Genomic DNA, 19,172 nt, shown 5'->3' with positions numbered 1-19,172 from the left:
TAAATACAATAAAATAACATGTGAGTTACCCGTCTATGCAGGTAATCAGTAATTATCAGATTACTACATGAATCGTAAGCGGAAACGTCGGCCTTTGCTTATTGCAGATTGCGGTTTTAGAGATCTTGTCAGATTGAGATCCACGCTTAAAGAAAATTATATTTTAGATCTGAAATTCAGATCTTAAAAAATATTAAAAATCATTATGATTAAAAACCGAGCTATACAAAAGTCAGATCTAATAAGTTTGGATTATTGAAATATACTTAAAAAAAAAAAAAAGTAAAACATGAAGAAAATAATAAAAATAAAAAGTGTATCCACTAGATTGAGATCATCAGTCTTCTATCTCGGAGTGACGACATCAAAAATTAAAAGTCTAAGTTTTGATATGTTTGGGAGAGAAAAGGTGTCTCGTAAAATTTAAGAGAGATTGGGAAAAAAAAACTGAATTCTTATCCACTACTATAATTTATCTCGACTTCATAGACATGAGAACATTTTAATAAATTTATCAAGTAAAATTTAATTTAACTTATGTTGGCACCTTTTTAATTTAGCTATATTCCACTTAGTTTAAGCTAGAGTCCAAAAGGACAACAATAGAAATGTGGATTTCATGGCAACACTCATTATCTTTTTCCTTTAACACTTAATTTTCTAATTTCCAAAAAAGTAGATACCCAACAAGCGTAAGTACGTGTGTTTTTTCTAATTCTACTTTTCTCTGGATTGTGTTAAATCTATTCCGTCTGTGACATGCATACTCCTAAATCCTAAATGTCAACAATTTCGGCTGCTTATTTTTATGCGTATAAATATATAAAGCGTAAGTTAATTAGTATTTAAATTTTTTGCAGATGAGAGTAAAGTAGTAAACCATATATCCATCAATAAAAATTATAATGCCAATTGTGGAACTTGTCAATATTCATATTACAAGTTGACAGGTTTTGTATTCATCCTTGTCAAACTCATACTATTAACTAACATATAAATGAAGAAAGAATGTTTAACTAGGAAGCTGGCCAAAATAAAGAAAAAATATCGGAAGCGTCATAATTTTGAGAGAGGAACCTTCTACTATATATATATAATATATATATAGGAAGATGGCCAAAATCAAGAAAAAATATCGGGATATATATATATATATATATATATATATATATATAAATATGACGTTTCCGATATTTTTTTCTTGATTTTGGCCGTCTTCCTATATATATATATATATATATAGAAGGAAAAATAATACAAAAATAATCCTTTGAATCTAATCTATTATAGCGTTGTCAATTTTTTTTAATTCTGTGATTAATTTTTTTTTATGATTTATTATTTTCAAAATATTTAATTATAAGATCAAAAAATTTATTAAATCATTATATTATACACTTTAACTATTTTATTAATTTTAGACAATGTTTTACGGCTATTTTCACCAAAACACTCATATTTTTATATATATATATATATATATATATATATATATATATATGAATTTTATATATACATGAATTTTATCATCAATTAGACCACTTCAAACGTTAAGATTTTTATATATAGACAATATTTAAAAAATAGTAAACAAATAGTCAACAGACTGACATGACAAATAAACTACACTTTATTTTCGAAATAAAATAATTTAATATATAATTCAAAATCCCTAATTTTAGGATCTCGCGTTATCTCTCCTCCTGCTCTCTTTTTCATGTTCATACTCTCTCTCTATCTCATAGATATTTCGCTATAGAATCGAAGCTATGTTAAAATGTTCATAGGTAGTTTCGTTTCTTATGGTTGTGATAGTCATAGATATTTTAAGTTTTATGCACTTTCATAGAGTCTTTTTATTTATTTATAAATAATCGAGGTTTTTCATTAGAAAATGGGTAGAATACTCACTAGTACACACATCAAACTGCTTTCAACAAGTGAAAATAAGACCTAAACTTGTACAAGATATACGCCATATTCGAAAAGAAACATCAAAATAAATAACAAAAAAGAAAAAAAGCCCTCCCCCCCAGATCAAAGAGAAAAGACCCAGGGGAGGCGGACATTTTTCGAGGGTTTGTTGTTAGAGCGAAAGTCGTAAGAGAGGAAAGAGAAATTGCACTTTCATATAGTTTGATTATATATCATCGATCATTATGTATTTTAAGTTTTATACACTTCAGTCATTGTATACAAACAATTTTATTCTTCTGGGATTTTGATATCAAAAGAGTTTACGATTTTCACTGGTGACACTTGTTTTTTTTTAATACACGAATTCGTATAAATATGACTAATTATTATTAGCTTAGTTCGGATAATTTTTTATTTTTAAATCATCAGTAAATTTTTCGTTAATTGTCGTTAATATGTGCTGATTTTGTATGGTTTCAAGTTTTTAACTTGTATATTGTCAATAAATTTGTGTTAATTAATGTTAATAGCCACTGATTTTGTATAGTTTCAGGTTTTATTTACTTTTTAATCATTAGTAAATTTTCGATAATTTTTTTTAATAAATTATGCGTTTTTCAAATATTGGGGAAGTAATGAATTGTAACGATTTTTTTTTATTTCGAAAAATAATTAATTGCGTGTATTTAGGGAAGTAGTTAAATCATTTGTTGGTTTTAATTATTTTTTTATTTATGAAAATAAATAATTAAAGTATTTGGATAAAACGCTAACATGTCATGACTAATTAATTTAATTTTTTAAACGTTGACGATATTAAAATTATAACGTTTCAAAATGAGTAAATAGGAGGAGTGCATTATTTATATTTGTTATGAAGAGACAACTTCAATATTTATGATAAGATTCCATCTTTCATTTTCCATAGATAATGAATGTGCCTGCATTGTCCGTTCTGGACCATTTTTTTTTAAATATATTCTTATTGGCCAAATATTTGAGGAATGTATGGTCGAGTTGAGATATCTTTATTAATGTCTATTTACTGTACATCAACCGCTTTTATTGGAAGCGAGACCACGGAAGAGAAAGAGATTGAACTTTCTATCTATTTATTTTATATATATCTCTATTGACCTATAAAATTAGTACAACAATATTTCACGAAACACACTGAGTTCCAAGAACAAAAGTCTCGAGAAGGCTAAGTACTTAGGCAAGATTTTTCCAAAATACAGACGAATCTCGTACAAAAAAGTAAGTTATAGGAGATTTAAATAAGTAAAAGCTATGACAAGTTTGCTCGTAAAAATGAAAATCTCCCCTTCTCTTTGAGTTCTCTTGCTATTCATAGGTGTCATGCGTTGATTACGTGGGGTGGTCGGTCCCACGTTTCTGACGGTTACCACTCAATTGCTCTTTGTTTGTGCATTTAGTGGGTAGTTACTTTGCTTTCCTTGGTCGTAATCGTCGAGGTGAGTGTTTCATTTATGTTTATTTACACGTGTTTTCTTTGTTTTGACTAGTCTTTGACCTATCAACTTCTCTTCTCTTCGAAGTTCTGCTCGGTAGGGGCCGTTCTTGACATATCAACGTTTTGTTCCTTATCTTTCACGAGTTCTCGGACCTATTTGACTCGAACTCCAATCTGGATTCCCATTGTTCTCGACACTCTGAGGACTCTTTTGTTCGCTTCGGATTATTTGAGTAACACAGTTTAAATTTTTAAATATCGATTTTATTCCTCAAATACCGTTAAAAAAAAAAGGATTGATCTCAAAACACAAATCATCGTTTGATCCTAAACACAAAATCGGTTAAGCTTTTTATAAAAAGTCGAATACAAGCTTGATAAGCTCTGTCAAACTGGCGCAATGTCACTTTTATTTCTGGCCAAGTAAAAAGCTAAATTTGTAAAAGATGAGAACAGAGTAAAAGGCGTACAATAAGACTTGTGTGCAACCAACTTATTAACTTATGAATCAAATTATAAAATATAAGGCAGAAAGAAGATATTATGTAAAAAAATAATAATATTAAATAAATTAAATTAAATTAAATCAAATACTTATGGGGCGGAGCTACGTGGGGACCAGCGGGTGCACGGGTCCCCACTGGCTCGGGACAAAAAAATATTAATAGGCTTAATTATAATTATTAAAAAAATTAAATAATGCATATTAATAAATATATTAGGTACACTAATAATGTCACAAAGCTGTTGCAGCTCAAATGGTCAAGGCTTAAGGGAAATGTTATCAATGTCCCAAGTTCAAATCCCAGGTTGGACAAAAATTTGCATTTTTTTTATACAAACAGCAGCGTTTTTAAGAGAAAAGTCCAAAAAAATATTCATTAACAAGTCTTCTTTCATCTTCAATGTTAAAAAAAACTCCAAATAGCAACCATACACTTTTTTTTCTAGTTTCTCATTTCAACTCTTCTCTTTTCTTGTTTATCATTAACAAGGTAAATGTTTAATATATGATTCATACGTGCATTGCTCATTTTGTATTTTTATCATTAGAGTTCTCTAATCTTTTAATGCATACTACGTGTTTGATGAAAGTCCCAAATGAATTTTTTTTTCTCTAATCATTTGGTGTTGGTTTTTTTGATGAGTATAGATATGGAGAGATATTTCAAAAGAAAAGTAGACTCAACAACGACATTAATAAAAGAACACGCTAAAAGTGCAAAAAAGAGAAGTGGAGATTTGAAGGTCAACATAGAAGAGCTCGCTACCGATCCGGGGTTAAGGATTCCAATTTTGGGTAAATACTACATTGCTTCTTTGTGTAGCGTGTTTGTATCCCGATAATTTGTTTGTTGCTTTCGAGAAGCAAAAGCTTATTCAACTTGCGGTTATCACCCAAAAGATTTTTTTGAAATTGAGCTCATGGAACTTGATGATCAACTTGAAAACTATATTGTTGATATACACTCAAGTGTAGAGTTTTCATATTTGAACGGGATTAGTGATCTTGCAAAAAAATGGTTGAAATGGGAATAGATAAGGTGTATCATTTAGTCTACCGACTATTGACATTGGCATTGATTTTGCCGGTTGCGACTGCTAACGTTGAAAGAGTGTTTTCTGGAATGCATCTCCTGAAGACCAAGTTACGCAATCGTATTGGAGATCAGTGGTTGAACGACAGTTTAATTATTTATGTTGAGAAAGAAATTTTTTATTGTATTGATAATGAAGTCATTATAGATCGTTTTGATAAATTAAAAACCCGTCGTGGAAATATGTAATATTTTTATCGAATTAGATATTTTTATTATATATTATGTATCTTTAATTTTGTTTAATTTTTTTTTTGTCCCCCCTGAATTCAATTCCTAGCTCCGCCACTGCTTATAAAGTTGCTCATTTGACAAACAATACGTTGATATTTTATCATATTTTGTTAACATAAGATATTAATTTAGACGATATGATTTTACATCAAAATATCAACACGTGGGACGCACGTGACTCGAATTAGTTCAAACACACAATCATACATTTGTGAGCCTATATCAATAGTGTTCTAACTTATTTACAGAGAGCTCAATAACAGTGTTAAAACAATATAGAAGAATACTGCACATATCGTCCCCGGCCTTCTGACTGATAGCCCTGGACGCCAATGAAACATTTAGCAATTTTGAAAAATAACTTCTGCTTATAATAAGAGAAGACGTGTCATTTAGCGGGTAAATTTGAAACGCCTTTTTTTCTTTTTCCTGTTCATCTCTGAGTTCTGCTTAGTCTGAGGACGTGGAATTCTTTTCGCCAATGACCCAATACCTCTTGACAGCAAATAACACCTTTTCTGAAACAAGCGGACCGTCCTCGTGATCCACTAACTTCGTGTTCCACTTCATTCTTCGGGCGATTTTCCTCACATTGATTAGCACATCTGCTTCGTCGCGGAAAATTACAGCCCCTTCGGGTCGCAGAATTCGATCCATTTCGATAAGGATGTGCACCGGATCGCACCTGCATCGTAATTCATGTTCATCACAACAGAGAGATCAAATATCATATTTAGTTTGCGGAGATCGTTGGGATGTTCAAAACGAAGCTGAGCATTACTAACATTTTTTTTTATTTTTAAATCCAAGAAATGAATAACTTACTTATCCTTGTACAAGCTGAAAACACCATTGGCATGGATGAGATCATATGTCCTGGGATATGTAGAGAAGGCTTCACACCTGATGCAAATATAAATATATAAATACAATATACCATGTCAATCCCAGTTCAAATTTCTTCACTTGACAAGTCAAACCGATCATATTTTACTCAAATCCTTCATTCTTGCTAAAGGAACCATTATAAGTGGTATCAATATTCATGAACTTTTTACCATTGAATTTTACTCCCATCTCAATCCATGTGGTCGCCAAAAATAAAAATAAAAACACCTTAATTGTGATACTAATACAGGAAAAAATACTTAAGATGGTATTCAACCACCTGGAAGACAATCACACATATCAAAGCCAGGGTATAATATATGACGTGTGTTTGAGAAGTTTACCAGTCATGATATATCCCGATCAAGCCACGCTCGTAAATCACACCAAGTGTGTCTCTCTCGGCTATTGTGGGCATCACGTTCATGACCCACAGTTTGGGAGATTCAATAGCAGCAGCGAAGCTTCCAAGACCGGCATTCATGTCCATAATGTTCCGATATCGATCCGTGCCGATGAGCTTGTTCACTCTCCCGTAAGCGTTCACATGCTTCTTCCAACTCGTGTTGTCCTCGTGGTAGGTCTCAGCAGATAGTCCCGGCACTGAGCCACTGGAAATTCTGGATGGAACAACATTGAGTCTCTCGGGAAACGGCTTCCATTCCCGTTCTCTAGTCTCGGGATAAGGAGTCACGCAAGATTCCATCTTCTTGTACCTAGAAAAAAAAAAGTTGAGAAATTTAACACATGGGAACAGTCCAAACAAGAACTCATCTGCTTGTGAAAGTCATGTCATGAGATAATTGAGATTTGAGACGCATATATATACCAGACATTAACAGAGTTGTTGGCTTCACACATGGTACGCCGAAAATCCATGTTTCGGCAATCTTCATAGTTCTCTCTTTTCCTCCACATTGCGATATCGCCCTTCTCGTAGATCTTTTCCCAGCAGAGAAGATCAGCGGTCTCTTCAATCTTCTTCTGTTCCGCTTTGACCTCTTCTTCGGGCAGCCCCCACGTTTTGTAGTTGACCCTCCAGTTAATCGGAGGGCCAGAGAGCACCCAATAACCACCAGGTCTAAGAACTCGATCAACTTCCTTCATATACATTCCATCTACAGTAAAAAAAAAAAAAAAAAGTCCATCAACCATATTAATTTTTTTGGGAAGTGGGATCTCAGCTTATCCATAGGATCTACGCTAGCTAATTTCTCACCATTTGCGCTCCATGGAATCAGGCAACGAGAACAGTGGGCCATGTCGAAGGATCTAGAAGGATAAGGCAGCATTATCGTCCCGAAAACGCCAATCACCGCTGGAACGCCTCTTTCCAGCGCAAACTGAACCTGCGCTTCGTGAGAGTCTCTCGGTGCAAACGACATGACAATGACATTCCTTCCGAACAGGTATGCGCCGAAACTCGCAACCTGATAATCGATCGAAAGACAACAAACCAGCCTGTCAAAAGTGGCTACAAGGGATTTGAAATACATTGATCACACCTAGCAACCTTACCGGGCATCATAGAAGCCTAAACATGCTGATACTAAAAGAATCTCCGAAATTATTACATAAACTGGTACAAAATATAATTGAGAAACCCAGAACTCTCCCAAACTGGAATTTCTTACTTTCTGTCTTTCCCTCTATACTCAGTCTCATATAATGTTCATCCTTAATCCCTTCTACTTCTGTCAATTTACAGACTAACGACTACGATCTTATAACATACATTGTAAAAAATGGCGATCATCGCAAAAGATCAAAACTCACCCCACAGCCCGTGTCAAGCACAGTGCGAACCGTTCCATTCTCGATCGGGATCACACTCGCGAGCTTGTCGAGATACGCATCCGCTCCCTCGGGAAACTGGGTCCCGCCACCAGGGAACCTCAGAAAGTCTCCCTCGTACTGAACCCAGTTCTGAACGGCCTTTTCAACGGTCAAGCTCTTATAAGGCACGTTCACGTAAGGAACGAGGTCTCGGCTTCTGGGCCACGGGAACGGGGTTACATAGCCCGCGGGGGACGGGACGAGGCAACCCAGTCTCTCTCCCTCTCCCGGGCAATGCCTTTCCCTGTACATAAAGGTGAACCTTTTAACTGTTTGTTTTGTTTAAAATTAACCAAGCGGTTAAGTTTAACCAATTATTTCATTGTTAATTGTGGCTAAGCAACCACCATGAACAAAATCTTGAGTTCTAAAAGCACCACAGTTAACCGGTTAACCGTTTTGCACACCTTTACCTGTACACCATGTTCTCTCGGGAGAGCCTCATCGCCCGAGCTTGGTCGTGACACGGCGTGTAGTCCACAAGGAGGTCGCTGCAGGGCTTGAACTCGTCGGCTTCTACGGTCTCGACGATTCCGTTCCCGTGGTGGGTCTCGTAGTTCATGCTCAACAGAATGCTGCAATCTGTTTGCTTGTTGATCAGATCCGCGATCCTATCTCCTTTGCCGAAACCACTTTGCTTCCATGTTCCGTACATGTAGAAGCAACAGAACAGGGCAGCGATGCTGTAAAGAATCACTGAATTCCAACTTCTATTCTCGACTCCGTTACTCCTTTTTGCCATGATTCGGCTGAACAAGTTTTTGCATCACAAGTTAGAATTACATACAAAGCTTCTTCTTATTTATTTTGAAAATAATATAAACAAATTTATATTTGATATTGCTAACTGCTTCAAGAGCCACCAAGAAAAGCAAAAGCTTCATTTCCTTTCAACTGTGATTCATCTGAATATGATTTTGCATCAAAAAAAAAAAAAAAAAAATTAAGACCTAACAAAGACGTACAAAAGATTTTTTTTTTTTTTTTTTCTTTCTCTCTTTATAATCATTTGATATTGCATCAGAAATGCCAAAGTCAATACCAAGAAAAGCAAGAATTTTCTTCTTTGCTGGATAATTCGTCAAAGCTCTCCCAATCCCGAAAATGAAACAGGCATTGGTTTTCTAATTCTAATCATATACCATACATCGCCAAAGAAAATCTCTCAAGGTTTTCAAAAAATTATGAACAGAATTGAATTCGTCTGATTTTGGTAAACATGAAAAAAATGCCAAATTTTTGCGCCAGAGATACAGAAAACGAGACACGCATTAAGAAGATCGAATTAATACATGTATATATATATATATATATATATATATATATATATATATATATATATATGTAACGAATCGGAATAAGCGAACAAAATGATAGAGAGTGGACATTACTGATCTCGGAGACTTTGATCCTGTCGAAATTAAACGCAATGCATCTTCTTCAGCGCAAGAAAGAGACGAGAGCGAAGAATCGTGGCGAAGAAAAAGAAAGTGTGTGATTGATTCTAGTCTCCAAGATGCGCGATGAAACTTCTCGTTTGTGATGGGAGTGTTTTTTGCTGTACTGTATTATTCGTATTCGTACTTGTTGGTGGTCTTATTGGTCAACGTTTGGAAAAAAAAATGATTTTATTCAAGAAATCGATTAATAATCATAAACTTTGAGAGATGACTTTATGAGGAAACTTTGAGATGACACTATGTAGGCTTTGACAACTCAATTCCATGATATATAGAGAATAAATTAAATACACCCGACAAAATATAATAACAACTCATTTTTTAAAGAATAGTAGTGTTCTAGTTAGGACTACAATTTTAACATCCACTTTCACATCTAAACCTCATAATAAACCAAAGCAAAGAACAAGTTTTTTTTTTTTTTTTTTTTTTTTTTTTTTTTTTTTTTTTTGTTAGTGAGGACATTATTAGCTAATGAGGAGATATATACAAAGATGAGAACTAGACAAATATGAAAATCTATTATGTTATCACACAAACACACCTCATAAAAATTGGTTACCTAAACCACATAAACTATAAGAATTGTAAATTAGTCGACCTTTGGTAACTACTTTGTAAATAGTCAACTTGCATACGTGGCAGCCTATTAACTACCTTTTTTTACATGTTTGATTGAGTTAAATAAGTCTTTTACTAATTTGTTAATAAGTTAAATTGGTTATTTACAAGAAATTAACCAAAGGTGGGCTATATCTCAATTAACTATAACCGTGTGGCTATATAACTTAATAATATGGGCAATGCGTTCGGCGTGATTCAATCTTGCGTATTATCACTTGTCCTAAGAAAACTTGGATGCAAAGACCAAAATTATCAGCTTCTTTAATTGTTAATTTACCTGAAAGGTTCTGAGCCAGGCACGCGGACAAAATTAGTGAGTTGTTTGTGAATGATGACCCAAACATCTATGCAATTTATAACTTTTGGGGTCGATGTGTTGACGTTGAGCTCGAAGTGATCACAATTAGGTGGTAATAAAGCCAAATTAGGAGTAACTGTCTGCCTAATTTGGACAGAGTAGAATTCTTTGAGATTGATGTATGCGTAGAGATCTAGTGTGATTGCATATTGCCTTGTGCAAAGATTCTCAAATGTAGACACCAAGAAAAAATAAATGGAAGGTTTGAGCATAATACAAGAACAACCACTTCATGTGTGTTTGAATCTTGTTATTCATATGATCAGGAACTAAGCCGATGAATTGTATTTATATTATGGATGTTGCATTACGTGTTTTATGTATTTTTGCATGGTGTCTATATAATCTAATTATCCACTTATTAAGTCATTCGACTCGTAATTATTATCTTGATATTATAAATAAAGACAAAACTAATATATAATAATAGTAAGCTAAATTGGTAAGTAAGAGAAAGGATGTATGTATCGCCTAACGACCTCTAGCATCAAAGCGGGCAAATATATATATATATATATATATATATATATATATATATATATATATATATATATATGTTTAAGAAATGTGTGTACATTAGATATGTTTTGGGAACTGTGTTGTATGTATGGAAAGAGAAACAAGAATTTTGCTAGTACTTTGATACACTTTTAGGGTGTAAAGGTATTAATGTTTCTCGCTTATAAATTATTAACTACGTTTATGGTAAGTATATAATTCAACTATACTTAATTAAGTTCTCAAATATTATTCAATGGAATCCAGTTGTAAGACCAAAAATCTGCATACTATGGGTGGTTACTGGTTAATGTGTGTGGCATAAGTCAAAGTCAAAGCTCTGTTTCTCACTTAATGAATAGAACAAATGCAAACAAGTGTGGGTTTAACTTTAAGGAACCAGAGAATTCTTTAAGGAGGCTTCAATGCCTCATCCTATATTTATTCAAACCTTATATAGGTTTCGGACAGGAAACAGTATGGGCACTCAAACCTTACATTTATTCAACCTTTATTTCATTTATTTATATTATTGTTGGGGTTTATGCTCACACGGAGAGATGTGTAGTAAGACCATTATCACTATTACATTTGTTGAGACTATTATGTCTATAATACAGTAAGACTACTATGCCTAATGGGACTATTTTGTGTATCCTTATCATTAAGACTACTATGTTTATTGTGTATCGAGACTCTTGTGTTTATTGAGACATTTATGTCCCCAAAAAAGCTTATTGAGACTTAGTCTGCCTTGAGACCCTGCACCAACCCAACCGTAGTGATCAAATGAATATACGGGTCAATTTGGCTCAATGATAGAACGGACCAATATGAAGAGTCATTATAGGGTATACCTTTATTTCTATAATGGTTTAGACTTAATCAATGCAGTTTTGTTATATGATCAATGTCATCAAGTTCTATAACGACAGCTCTATCTCTCCATGCTTTAGCTTCATCTCCTCCGTTGATGAATGCCATTTTCCATAAAAAAAAAAACAAAAAACAAAAAACAAAAAAAACAAAAAAACAAAAAAAAAAAAAAAAAAACAAAAAAAAAAAAAAAAACAAAAAAAAAACCTCCTAAATCGCCATCACTCTCGTCTCTGAGTAACGAACTTGATGCATACCGAGATTTCAATTTCATAATGGGAGACGATCTGACAATAATCTCTTGAGTATTCGCTCACTAGTCTTTCCCCTAAACCTAATCTCCCCTAATTTAAAAGAGATTTAAGTTAATTTGGTTTGAAATGTTTTTTAAAAAGACATTTTTATAAACAGGTCTTGTCATTCTAATCCTACTAGGAATCTTAATCCTAATAGGAAATTTAAATTGTTTAGTTCAAATATAGCTGAAAATAAAAGTATGCCCAAAATCCTAACCCGGCCACGTGCTCGCCTTCTTCTCCCTCGGAAGTTACAACTTATCCTTGATTTGGTACTTTTTATTAAAGGTATTCGTAACAAATACGTATTTTAATAACAAAATAATAATCCATTGATGTAAATTGCAACTAAATGTCCGTTGCTGGTACACAAGCTGTATCATTAGCATTTGTATACGATGTAGCCTCTAGTCTTTCCGCGGCAAGAACGTTGGAAGACCAGTACATTACTGGCAAGGAAGAGAAATTAATTAAGCCTTAATCTTTTTGGTTAGACGGTTGAATTTAGATCTCTGGTTTGGTTCCTTGAAGCTGTCTCTTAACCAGTGAAGTATAGACACCGTTTTTGGCGAGAAGATCGTCATGAGTCCCCATTTCAACGATCTCCCCGTCTGAAACAACTGCCACACTATCAGCGGTTTTAACTGTCGATAGCCTATGAGCGATGACAAGAACTGTTCTTCCTTTCATCAGAGAATCCATGGCATCCTAGAAGAAAAATCGTAGCCGAATCATTGTGTATTCGAAAAAGACAATGATTTTGGTCCCCATCAAAATAGACCTCAAACTATAGATTTTGTGGCATGTCTTTTTTAACATTTTTTTTTTCAATGAAATGTATAAATTAAGGAACTTTAAAGATTAATAACTAAAAGAAAGCTAAATCATTTTTGATTGTTAGGGTAAGATTATGTTTTAATAAAAAAAACACTTGCGCTAAACTGCCGAGAAAATAACTTACTATAGAACTCAACTAAAGGGAAAGGGAAAGCCTAGATAAAAAAAAAGCCTTACCTGTACTAAGTACTCGCTCTCGGCATCCAAAGCACTCGTGGCTTCGTCCAAGAGAAGGACTTTCGGGTTCATCAAGAGAGCTCTCGCGATCGCCACTCTCTGCTTCTGACCCCCCGAGAGTCTCACGCCCCGTTCTCCGACGGTCGTTTTGTACCCGTCCGGAAATTTCGATATGAATTCGTGTGCGTTCGCCATTATCTACATCGTTTTGTTTTCCACGTTGAAATGTTTAGAATGTGAATGTCATAGGACCCCGGAATATTAATAACACAAATGGATGCTTTTATTGATATGAAATTCATTGCACCGGATTGGGTTATACTCTTGTAACCATAGTTTCACTTTTTTAATAGTCAAATGAACCCAAACAATAATAATTACTACTACTACGAGACTATCTCCCCGATTAGGAGGTAAATAAATAACCTAGCTAATATAAACAAACAAATAAATCACCTTAAACCCGGCCTAACATGACAGAAAAACATTATGTGAATTTTACCGCGGCGTTTTCCACTTCGGTGGTGTTGATTTTACCATCGAGGCCATAGGCTATGTTCTCCTCTATGGAACAGTTGAAAAGAGTAGGTTCCTGGCTCACTATACTTATCTGTAGATCGGAAAGATAAAAGTACATTCATGCCGAAAGTCATTTTTTATATAGACGGTTTTGTAATACTGCAATCTATTAAGGTTACCTTTCTATGAAGATGTTCATGCGATATCTCGTCCAGAGGAACACCATTCAACACAATCTTCCCTTTAATTGGGTCATAAAACCTCTCAATCAGATTCGCTATGGTGGTCTGAAAACACACAGACACACTATCAACAAGAAACATTTTCTGTTTTAACTCTTCACACAACGTCAATGGAGAGACAGACCAATATGGAAAGTATTTTAAGGAAAGAAAATCTCTACTTTTCCACCGCCGCTGGGTCCGACAAGAGCAACTTTTGAGCCGGGCGTTAGTTTTAGCGTTATTCCCTGAGAGTCGATGTTTGTCCGAAATTATTATCAGAGAACTAGGCTTCACATCATATAAGCCGTCCATGCAAAATGTTTACCTTTAAGACCATGTTATTGGGTCGAGACGGATAAGCAAACCATACATCGTCCATCTCAACTTCACCAACTTCGTCGCTGCAATAATAACAATCATAATGAAAAAAATAAAAATAAAAATAAAAAATCAATCATTTTTCTCTGAATAAAGAATTCATCTTCACATCTGATTTTTCAACAACATATTATCAAGAAAAATCTGCAAAAAAGCATGAGCATGGGAAATGTGAGTCTCATGTATTTAAAGGAGTGGGACCCCGTTATTTGTTTGTCGTTGTCTTTTTGTGGTTTCATTACGTGAAATACACGAGAAGAATAGTAATAGAAACATTGTAAGAGAAAAGAGGGGAAAAACACTTCGAACGTAGAGAGAACAGAGGAAGTTTGTCAAGCTTGAAAATCGTTTGCAATCTCGCATTGATTTATTAGTGGAAGCAATCTCCAAGCAAGACGTAGGACATTTATTCTGTCAGAACCTGGGTAAAATCTCTTCTCAATATTTTATTTTGTGTCGATTATCTGTCAGGAACCGGAGTCACGGAGGCTGTATATGTGTGTATGCTAGTAGTATATTATCCGACCCGAATCGTTTATAGGAAATTTACAGACACGAAGATGTAACGTTACTCACCCGAGTGGACATTTATCTCCGGACTTGGGCATCGGGGAGGTTCGGTCGAGGAGCTGAAAAACACGCCTACTCGCTCCAACAGCTTTCATTGTCACAGTGTATAGGCTCGATAAACCGGACACGGCAGATCCAACTTCAGGCCCAGTACATTCAAAATGAAAATGTTCGCGGGTGAGACAATTTTCGCAAAATAAATTTCAGATTAGAAGAAAGGTTTTTTTTTCTTCTTTTCTTTTGACCTGTGAGACTATATAGAATGAAGGACGTGAGAGCACCGGGGGTCATAAAACCCTTGATCGTCAAATTAGCTCCGTATATCACTACCACGATCACCGATAGCGTTGATGCAGCGTTCAGACTTCCTGAGAATAATCCAACCGCTTTCTACAGAAAAAAAAAAAATAAGGAAAAAGAATAATAGTGTTGAGAGATCGAGGGATCGCTGGAGAGGAAATAGGGAGATAGATTCAACTGAAAACTAAGGAACTCACAGCTTGTTTAAGACCGAGCTTAAGCGTGTCCTCAACTTTCTCGGAGTAGCGTGATATCTCATACCCTTCCTGTGCGAAAGATCTTACAGTCCGGATAGCACCAAAAGATTCCTTAAAAACATTAAAACAAAAAATATCATGCTGGGGAAATGAAAATTGGCAAATAAGAACGGAATTAAAAAAAAAAAAAAAAAAAAAAAAGCTACCTCGGCTATGGAAGCAGATGCAGCCGCAGCCGCTTGAGTCTTGTAAGAAAGTTCACGAAGATAGCGACCAAACTGCCGAACAGCAACCGAAATCAGAGGCACAACAGCCAAAGCCAACACTGAGAAGAAAAAAAAAACAATAATCATTGCACGATTTGATAAGAACTCGTAGCATTTTACTGATAGAAACTATGATAAACAAGATAGAATAATATTTAGAGGAAACTATAATTTTATGGAAATTAAGTGCTTTATGTTGCAGAACTAGAGAGCACTAACACCAATCCCAGACCGAAATCAGACACTGGGACACAGAGAGCCGTGAGGCAGTACTGTGATGAGCTTTGTCTGATTATTCTACATATATAGATTATTAACTAGGTACCAATGGGGCTTCACTGTCAAATGCGCACATGTTAATTTCCATGATGTAGCAAACATGAAGCCGAGCCCGATAAAAGCAGTGGATAGATTTCTTAGGGCTTCAGACAGATTGGTCGTCGCTGCATTTTTTATTATCTGTGTGTCCTCGGAAAGCCTACTCAATAGCTCCCCGGTGCGTGTGATGTCAAAGAAAGCTATCTCCTGCAGAGACATATCGACCGTGTGTTATGGAGAGTCTTTTCTAGTAGACCAAAGAAGAGGCCGGGAGAGAGAGAGAGAGAGAGAGAGAGAGAGAGAGAGAGAGAGATTGAATAAGTACCTGGTTAATAAGGTGACTGAATAAGTTCTTTCTCAGCCGAGCTACGACTCTCTCACTGGCTGAGGAAAACAGCCATGCTCGCAGTGCAGTGCTCAAAGATCTGGAAAGAAATTAAGAGGATTCTCTATGAGGGCTGTTGTGATTCACATTCGATGGCTAGCAAAAATCTCTCAGTAAAGATCATTGCTTTATTACCCAATTATGACAATTAGAAAGATCTCTAATATTGTATTCTTGACTTCACTCAAAGCTTGTTCTTTCGCTTCGGGTGTTCCTGTATCTCCTGACACAATATCTATAATTTTCCCACCAAATTTGGGCTGCAAAATGGAAGCAGTGAAACATTATCGTAAGCTATATACGATAATGGAGCATATTCAAGATTTCACTCGCATACAAGAAACGTGAAAAGGTAAAAGATCCTAACAGAAACTCATTTTTGCCGGTAAATAGTACTTTTTTCTTCCAATTTTTTTTTTTTTTTTTGGTCCTTTGAACCATACACACAAAAAGGTTAAAGTCCATTTTTCCAAATACACCAAACAAAGCCCAAGATAATCATCATTGAATTCGGGACTAGGAATAATAAAAGGGCTAAACATACAATCAATATACTTGACGTGGAAGCAACCAAGAGCGCTACCGTAGCCAATACCAGCTTTCCCGCATCAGGTTTTGCCTAAAACACGAAACCAAACCCTCAAAACTTTTAACATTACCCAAAAAAAAAAGAGAAAAAAAGATACAGTTATATAGCTAAAACCGTGCTTAGCAAGTTAAGGTGGACTTACAAGTGAGAGCACTCTACAAAACCCCACATTTACAGGCTGAAAAGCATTGAAGAGCCCATATCAGAACAAATTTAAAGCAATAAAAATATACATAAAAAAAAACTGTAATTATTTACGAAATGCCGTGATTATAGTTTACCGGTACAGCGTCGCCATGTTCGAGGTCTGTCAAGTGACGATCCGCCGATGGATCGGCTCCCCTTCTTCCACCACCCTAAGAAAGTTTGGAGAGATATAAATCTATATGGACTAATGCCAAAACTAGACCCAATATTCGTAAAATCTATTAGAAACAATATATTAAATCATACAAGCCTTTGAAAATCTATTTGAAACTTGTATTTCCATGTTTTTTTTTTTTTTGGATAAAAAAAATGAATTCAGCTTAGAATTTTGTAAAATTCAGTTTATAAAATTTGGCCTTCAATTAGATATAATAGTGGCTATAGTTTAGAAATCCTGAAAATTACTTCTATATATTAGTCAGCTCTATAAAAGTTGTATACGATTAGTTCATGACATTACTTTGTCTACTGAAGAGAAATTGCAGTTATTGTTTTGAAATTAACTTATAGAGGAACGCAGAGACATAGGTTCCAATTTGGACCCAGAAACAAAATGAAGCACTTTAACAAACACCCAGTCTATCTTAAAAACCTTTCCATGAAATATATATATTTATATATATATGTCAAATTGGAACAACAGTTTTTTTTTTTTTTTTTTTTTATGAGAATCTAAAGATTCAGTACGTAACGTGGAAAACAAAAGGGGGTTTATGGAATTGAGTACGTAATACAAAAGCAGAGAAATGCAAAAGCTTACTCCGTGGCCCAGCAGAGGGACTCTATCACTTCCAGTGCCTCGCATCTTTCAAAGGAGACTTTTCACGAACGAATTATGAGTCTTATTTATTCTTTTCCTTTTAAGGTTTAAGGAAGATTATTATTGCCCAAAATACCCTCTACTTTATTTTGAGGAAATAACGGCACAAAAACTCAATATTTTAGGATTATAATAGTTATAAGTTTCTAATGTTGAAAATTTGTGAGAATAATTTCGAAGATCAATAAAATGTAACTCCGTTGTAACCTCACATATTAAATTTGGATGTCAAGACAATGAACGGCCATGATGTATTACGATTTTTTTAAATCAATTTCAAATCAATTTAATATCAATATTAAAAATAGTAGAATATAACAAATTGAAAGAAAAGCTCGTATCAGCGTAAACTAATACGAATACAAAGCCCCAAATACGAACTCAAAATCCATAATCCCTAATCCCAAATCATCAAATCGCCAAAAATTCGACAGAATAGCTGTCACATGTTCGATAGCATCAAAGAGACGATGTTAAGGCACAAATTTGAGGCGATGAGTGAACAAGAAACTGAAGAGGTGGGGTTTGAACTGTACGAAGAGGAGTACGCAGACGATGGAGATGATGAAAAAATAACTCATCCACAACAATGGTGATCTAACGTGAATGAGGTCTGCAATGAGTAACCTATCGGCGATGAAAGCTCTGATGGTGTACGGTCTAAGAGTGATTTAGATAGCATATGTAGTGATGGTGAAGAGCAAGCCACTAAGAAGAGCAAGAAAGAGTACAACCTACGCTCAAATCACTATGATTTCAAGTTCAAACTCGGAATGAAATTCCCTTCAATGGATGATTTACGAAATGTACTCGGAGAATAGTTCATTAAGGCTGATCGTGAACTCCGATTTGATTACGAGCAGAATATAATGGCGTCGGTTGTCCATGGGTCTTGTCACAAGTCGTTGGTTATCAAAACACTTTCTTGAACAATTTCGACTTAATCCACACATGGAGTATAGCTGCTTAAAGGAGATGACATCATCAACCAAGTACATCCATGTCTCTAACACTCTTTTCTATAAGGCGATGAAGATGACTATAGAGGTATTAGAGTATTAGAGGGCATTGTGAAGGGCCAATTCGATGTTCTTGATGACTATATCCCTGATGTGATTCAAGTCTGACATTTCTTTTCTTTTTTGCTAAATGAAGGTTTCACTTCCCAGAAGAAAAAATAAACTTGGACTCTCAATCAACCCTCAAATCGAATGAGACAATATTAAGCAACTATTTTGAAATGACATCAAATTTTTTTACACATTTCACGAATCATTCCTAAAAACATGACACGCTAAATATTCGGACACAAGTATATTTGAGATT

General features: G+C 34.8%; 2 protein-coding genes across 2 annotated transcripts; both read right to left on the bottom strand.

The window, feature by feature from the left end:
- Nucleotides 1–5,418: 5,418 nt before the first annotated feature.
- Nucleotides 5,419–9,627, bottom strand: LOC149384194 (putative methyltransferase PMT2). Its single transcript, XM_089628858.1, has 8 exons — nt 9,339–9,627; nt 8,361–8,696; nt 7,888–8,191; nt 7,331–7,541; nt 6,941–7,229; nt 6,456–6,827; nt 6,049–6,126; nt 5,419–5,908 (listed from the first exon to the last, which is right to left on the bottom strand). The coding sequence occupies exons 2-8, from the start codon at nt 8,687–8,689 to the stop codon at nt 5,674–5,676; spliced, it is 1,818 nt and encodes a 605-aa protein (XP_089484984.1). The 5' UTR covers nt 8,690–8,696; nt 9,339–9,627; the 3' UTR covers nt 5,419–5,673.
- Nucleotides 9,628–12,354: 2,727 nt separating this feature from the next.
- On the bottom strand, nt 12,355–17,863 carry LOC149384193 (ABC transporter B family member 25-like). Its single transcript, XM_089629393.1, has 17 exons — nt 17,787–17,863; nt 17,101–17,175; nt 16,962–16,997; nt 16,775–16,849; nt 16,366–16,490; nt 16,171–16,270; nt 15,881–16,052; nt 15,468–15,586; nt 15,262–15,372; nt 15,010–15,154; nt 14,771–14,903; nt 14,142–14,217; nt 13,996–14,061; nt 13,772–13,879; nt 13,576–13,683; nt 13,074–13,271; nt 12,355–12,767 (listed from the first exon to the last, which is right to left on the bottom strand). Exons 1-17 carry the CDS (start codon nt 17,829–17,831, stop codon nt 12,564–12,566), a joined length of 1,896 nt encoding a protein of 631 aa, XP_089485519.1. The 5' UTR covers nt 17,832–17,863; the 3' UTR covers nt 12,355–12,563.
- Nucleotides 17,864–19,172: the final 1,309 nt, after the last annotated feature.

The sequence above is a fragment of the Urtica dioica genome, chromosome 10 (genome assembly GCF_054948205.1).
Source record: "Urtica dioica subsp. dioica isolate 48M chromosome 10, U.dioica_male_clone48M_v1_H2, whole genome shotgun sequence".
NCBI lineage: Eukaryota > Viridiplantae > Streptophyta > Magnoliopsida > Rosales > Urticaceae > Urtica > Urtica dioica.
The sequence above is the reverse complement of the archived record's forward strand: the minus strand, read 5'-3'. Positions and strand labels throughout refer to the sequence as shown.

What these genes read in the sequence shown, in the direction of transcription:
- LOC149384194 (XM_089628858.1), bottom strand. Translation starts at nt 8,689, where the DNA reads ATGGCAAAAAGGAGTAACGGAGTCGAGAATAGAAGTTGGAATTCAGTG. An exon ending in CGAGAGAACATGGTGTACAG is followed by an intron (nt 8,192 to 8,360) that starts GTAAAGGTGTGC and finishes CTTTATGTACAG; the next exon opens with GGAAAGGCATTGCCCGGGAG. An exon ending in ATCGGGATATATCATGACTG is followed by an intron (nt 6,127 to 6,455) that starts GTAAACTTCTCA and finishes TATTTGCATCAG; the next exon opens with GTGTGAAGCCTTCTCTACAT.
- LOC149384193 (XM_089629393.1), bottom strand. Translation starts at nt 17,831, where the DNA reads ATGCGAGGCACTGGAAGTGATAGAGTCCCTCTGCTGGGCCACGGA. An exon ending in CCACGTCAAGTATATTGATT is followed by an intron (nt 16,491 to 16,774) that starts GTATGTTTAGCC and finishes TCCATTTTGCAG; the next exon opens with CCCAAATTTGGTGGGAAAAT. An exon ending in AGCTCGGTCTTAAACAAGCT is followed by an intron (nt 15,155 to 15,261) that starts GTGAGTTCCTTA and finishes TTTTTTCTGTAG; the next exon opens with AAAGCGGTTGGATTATTCTC.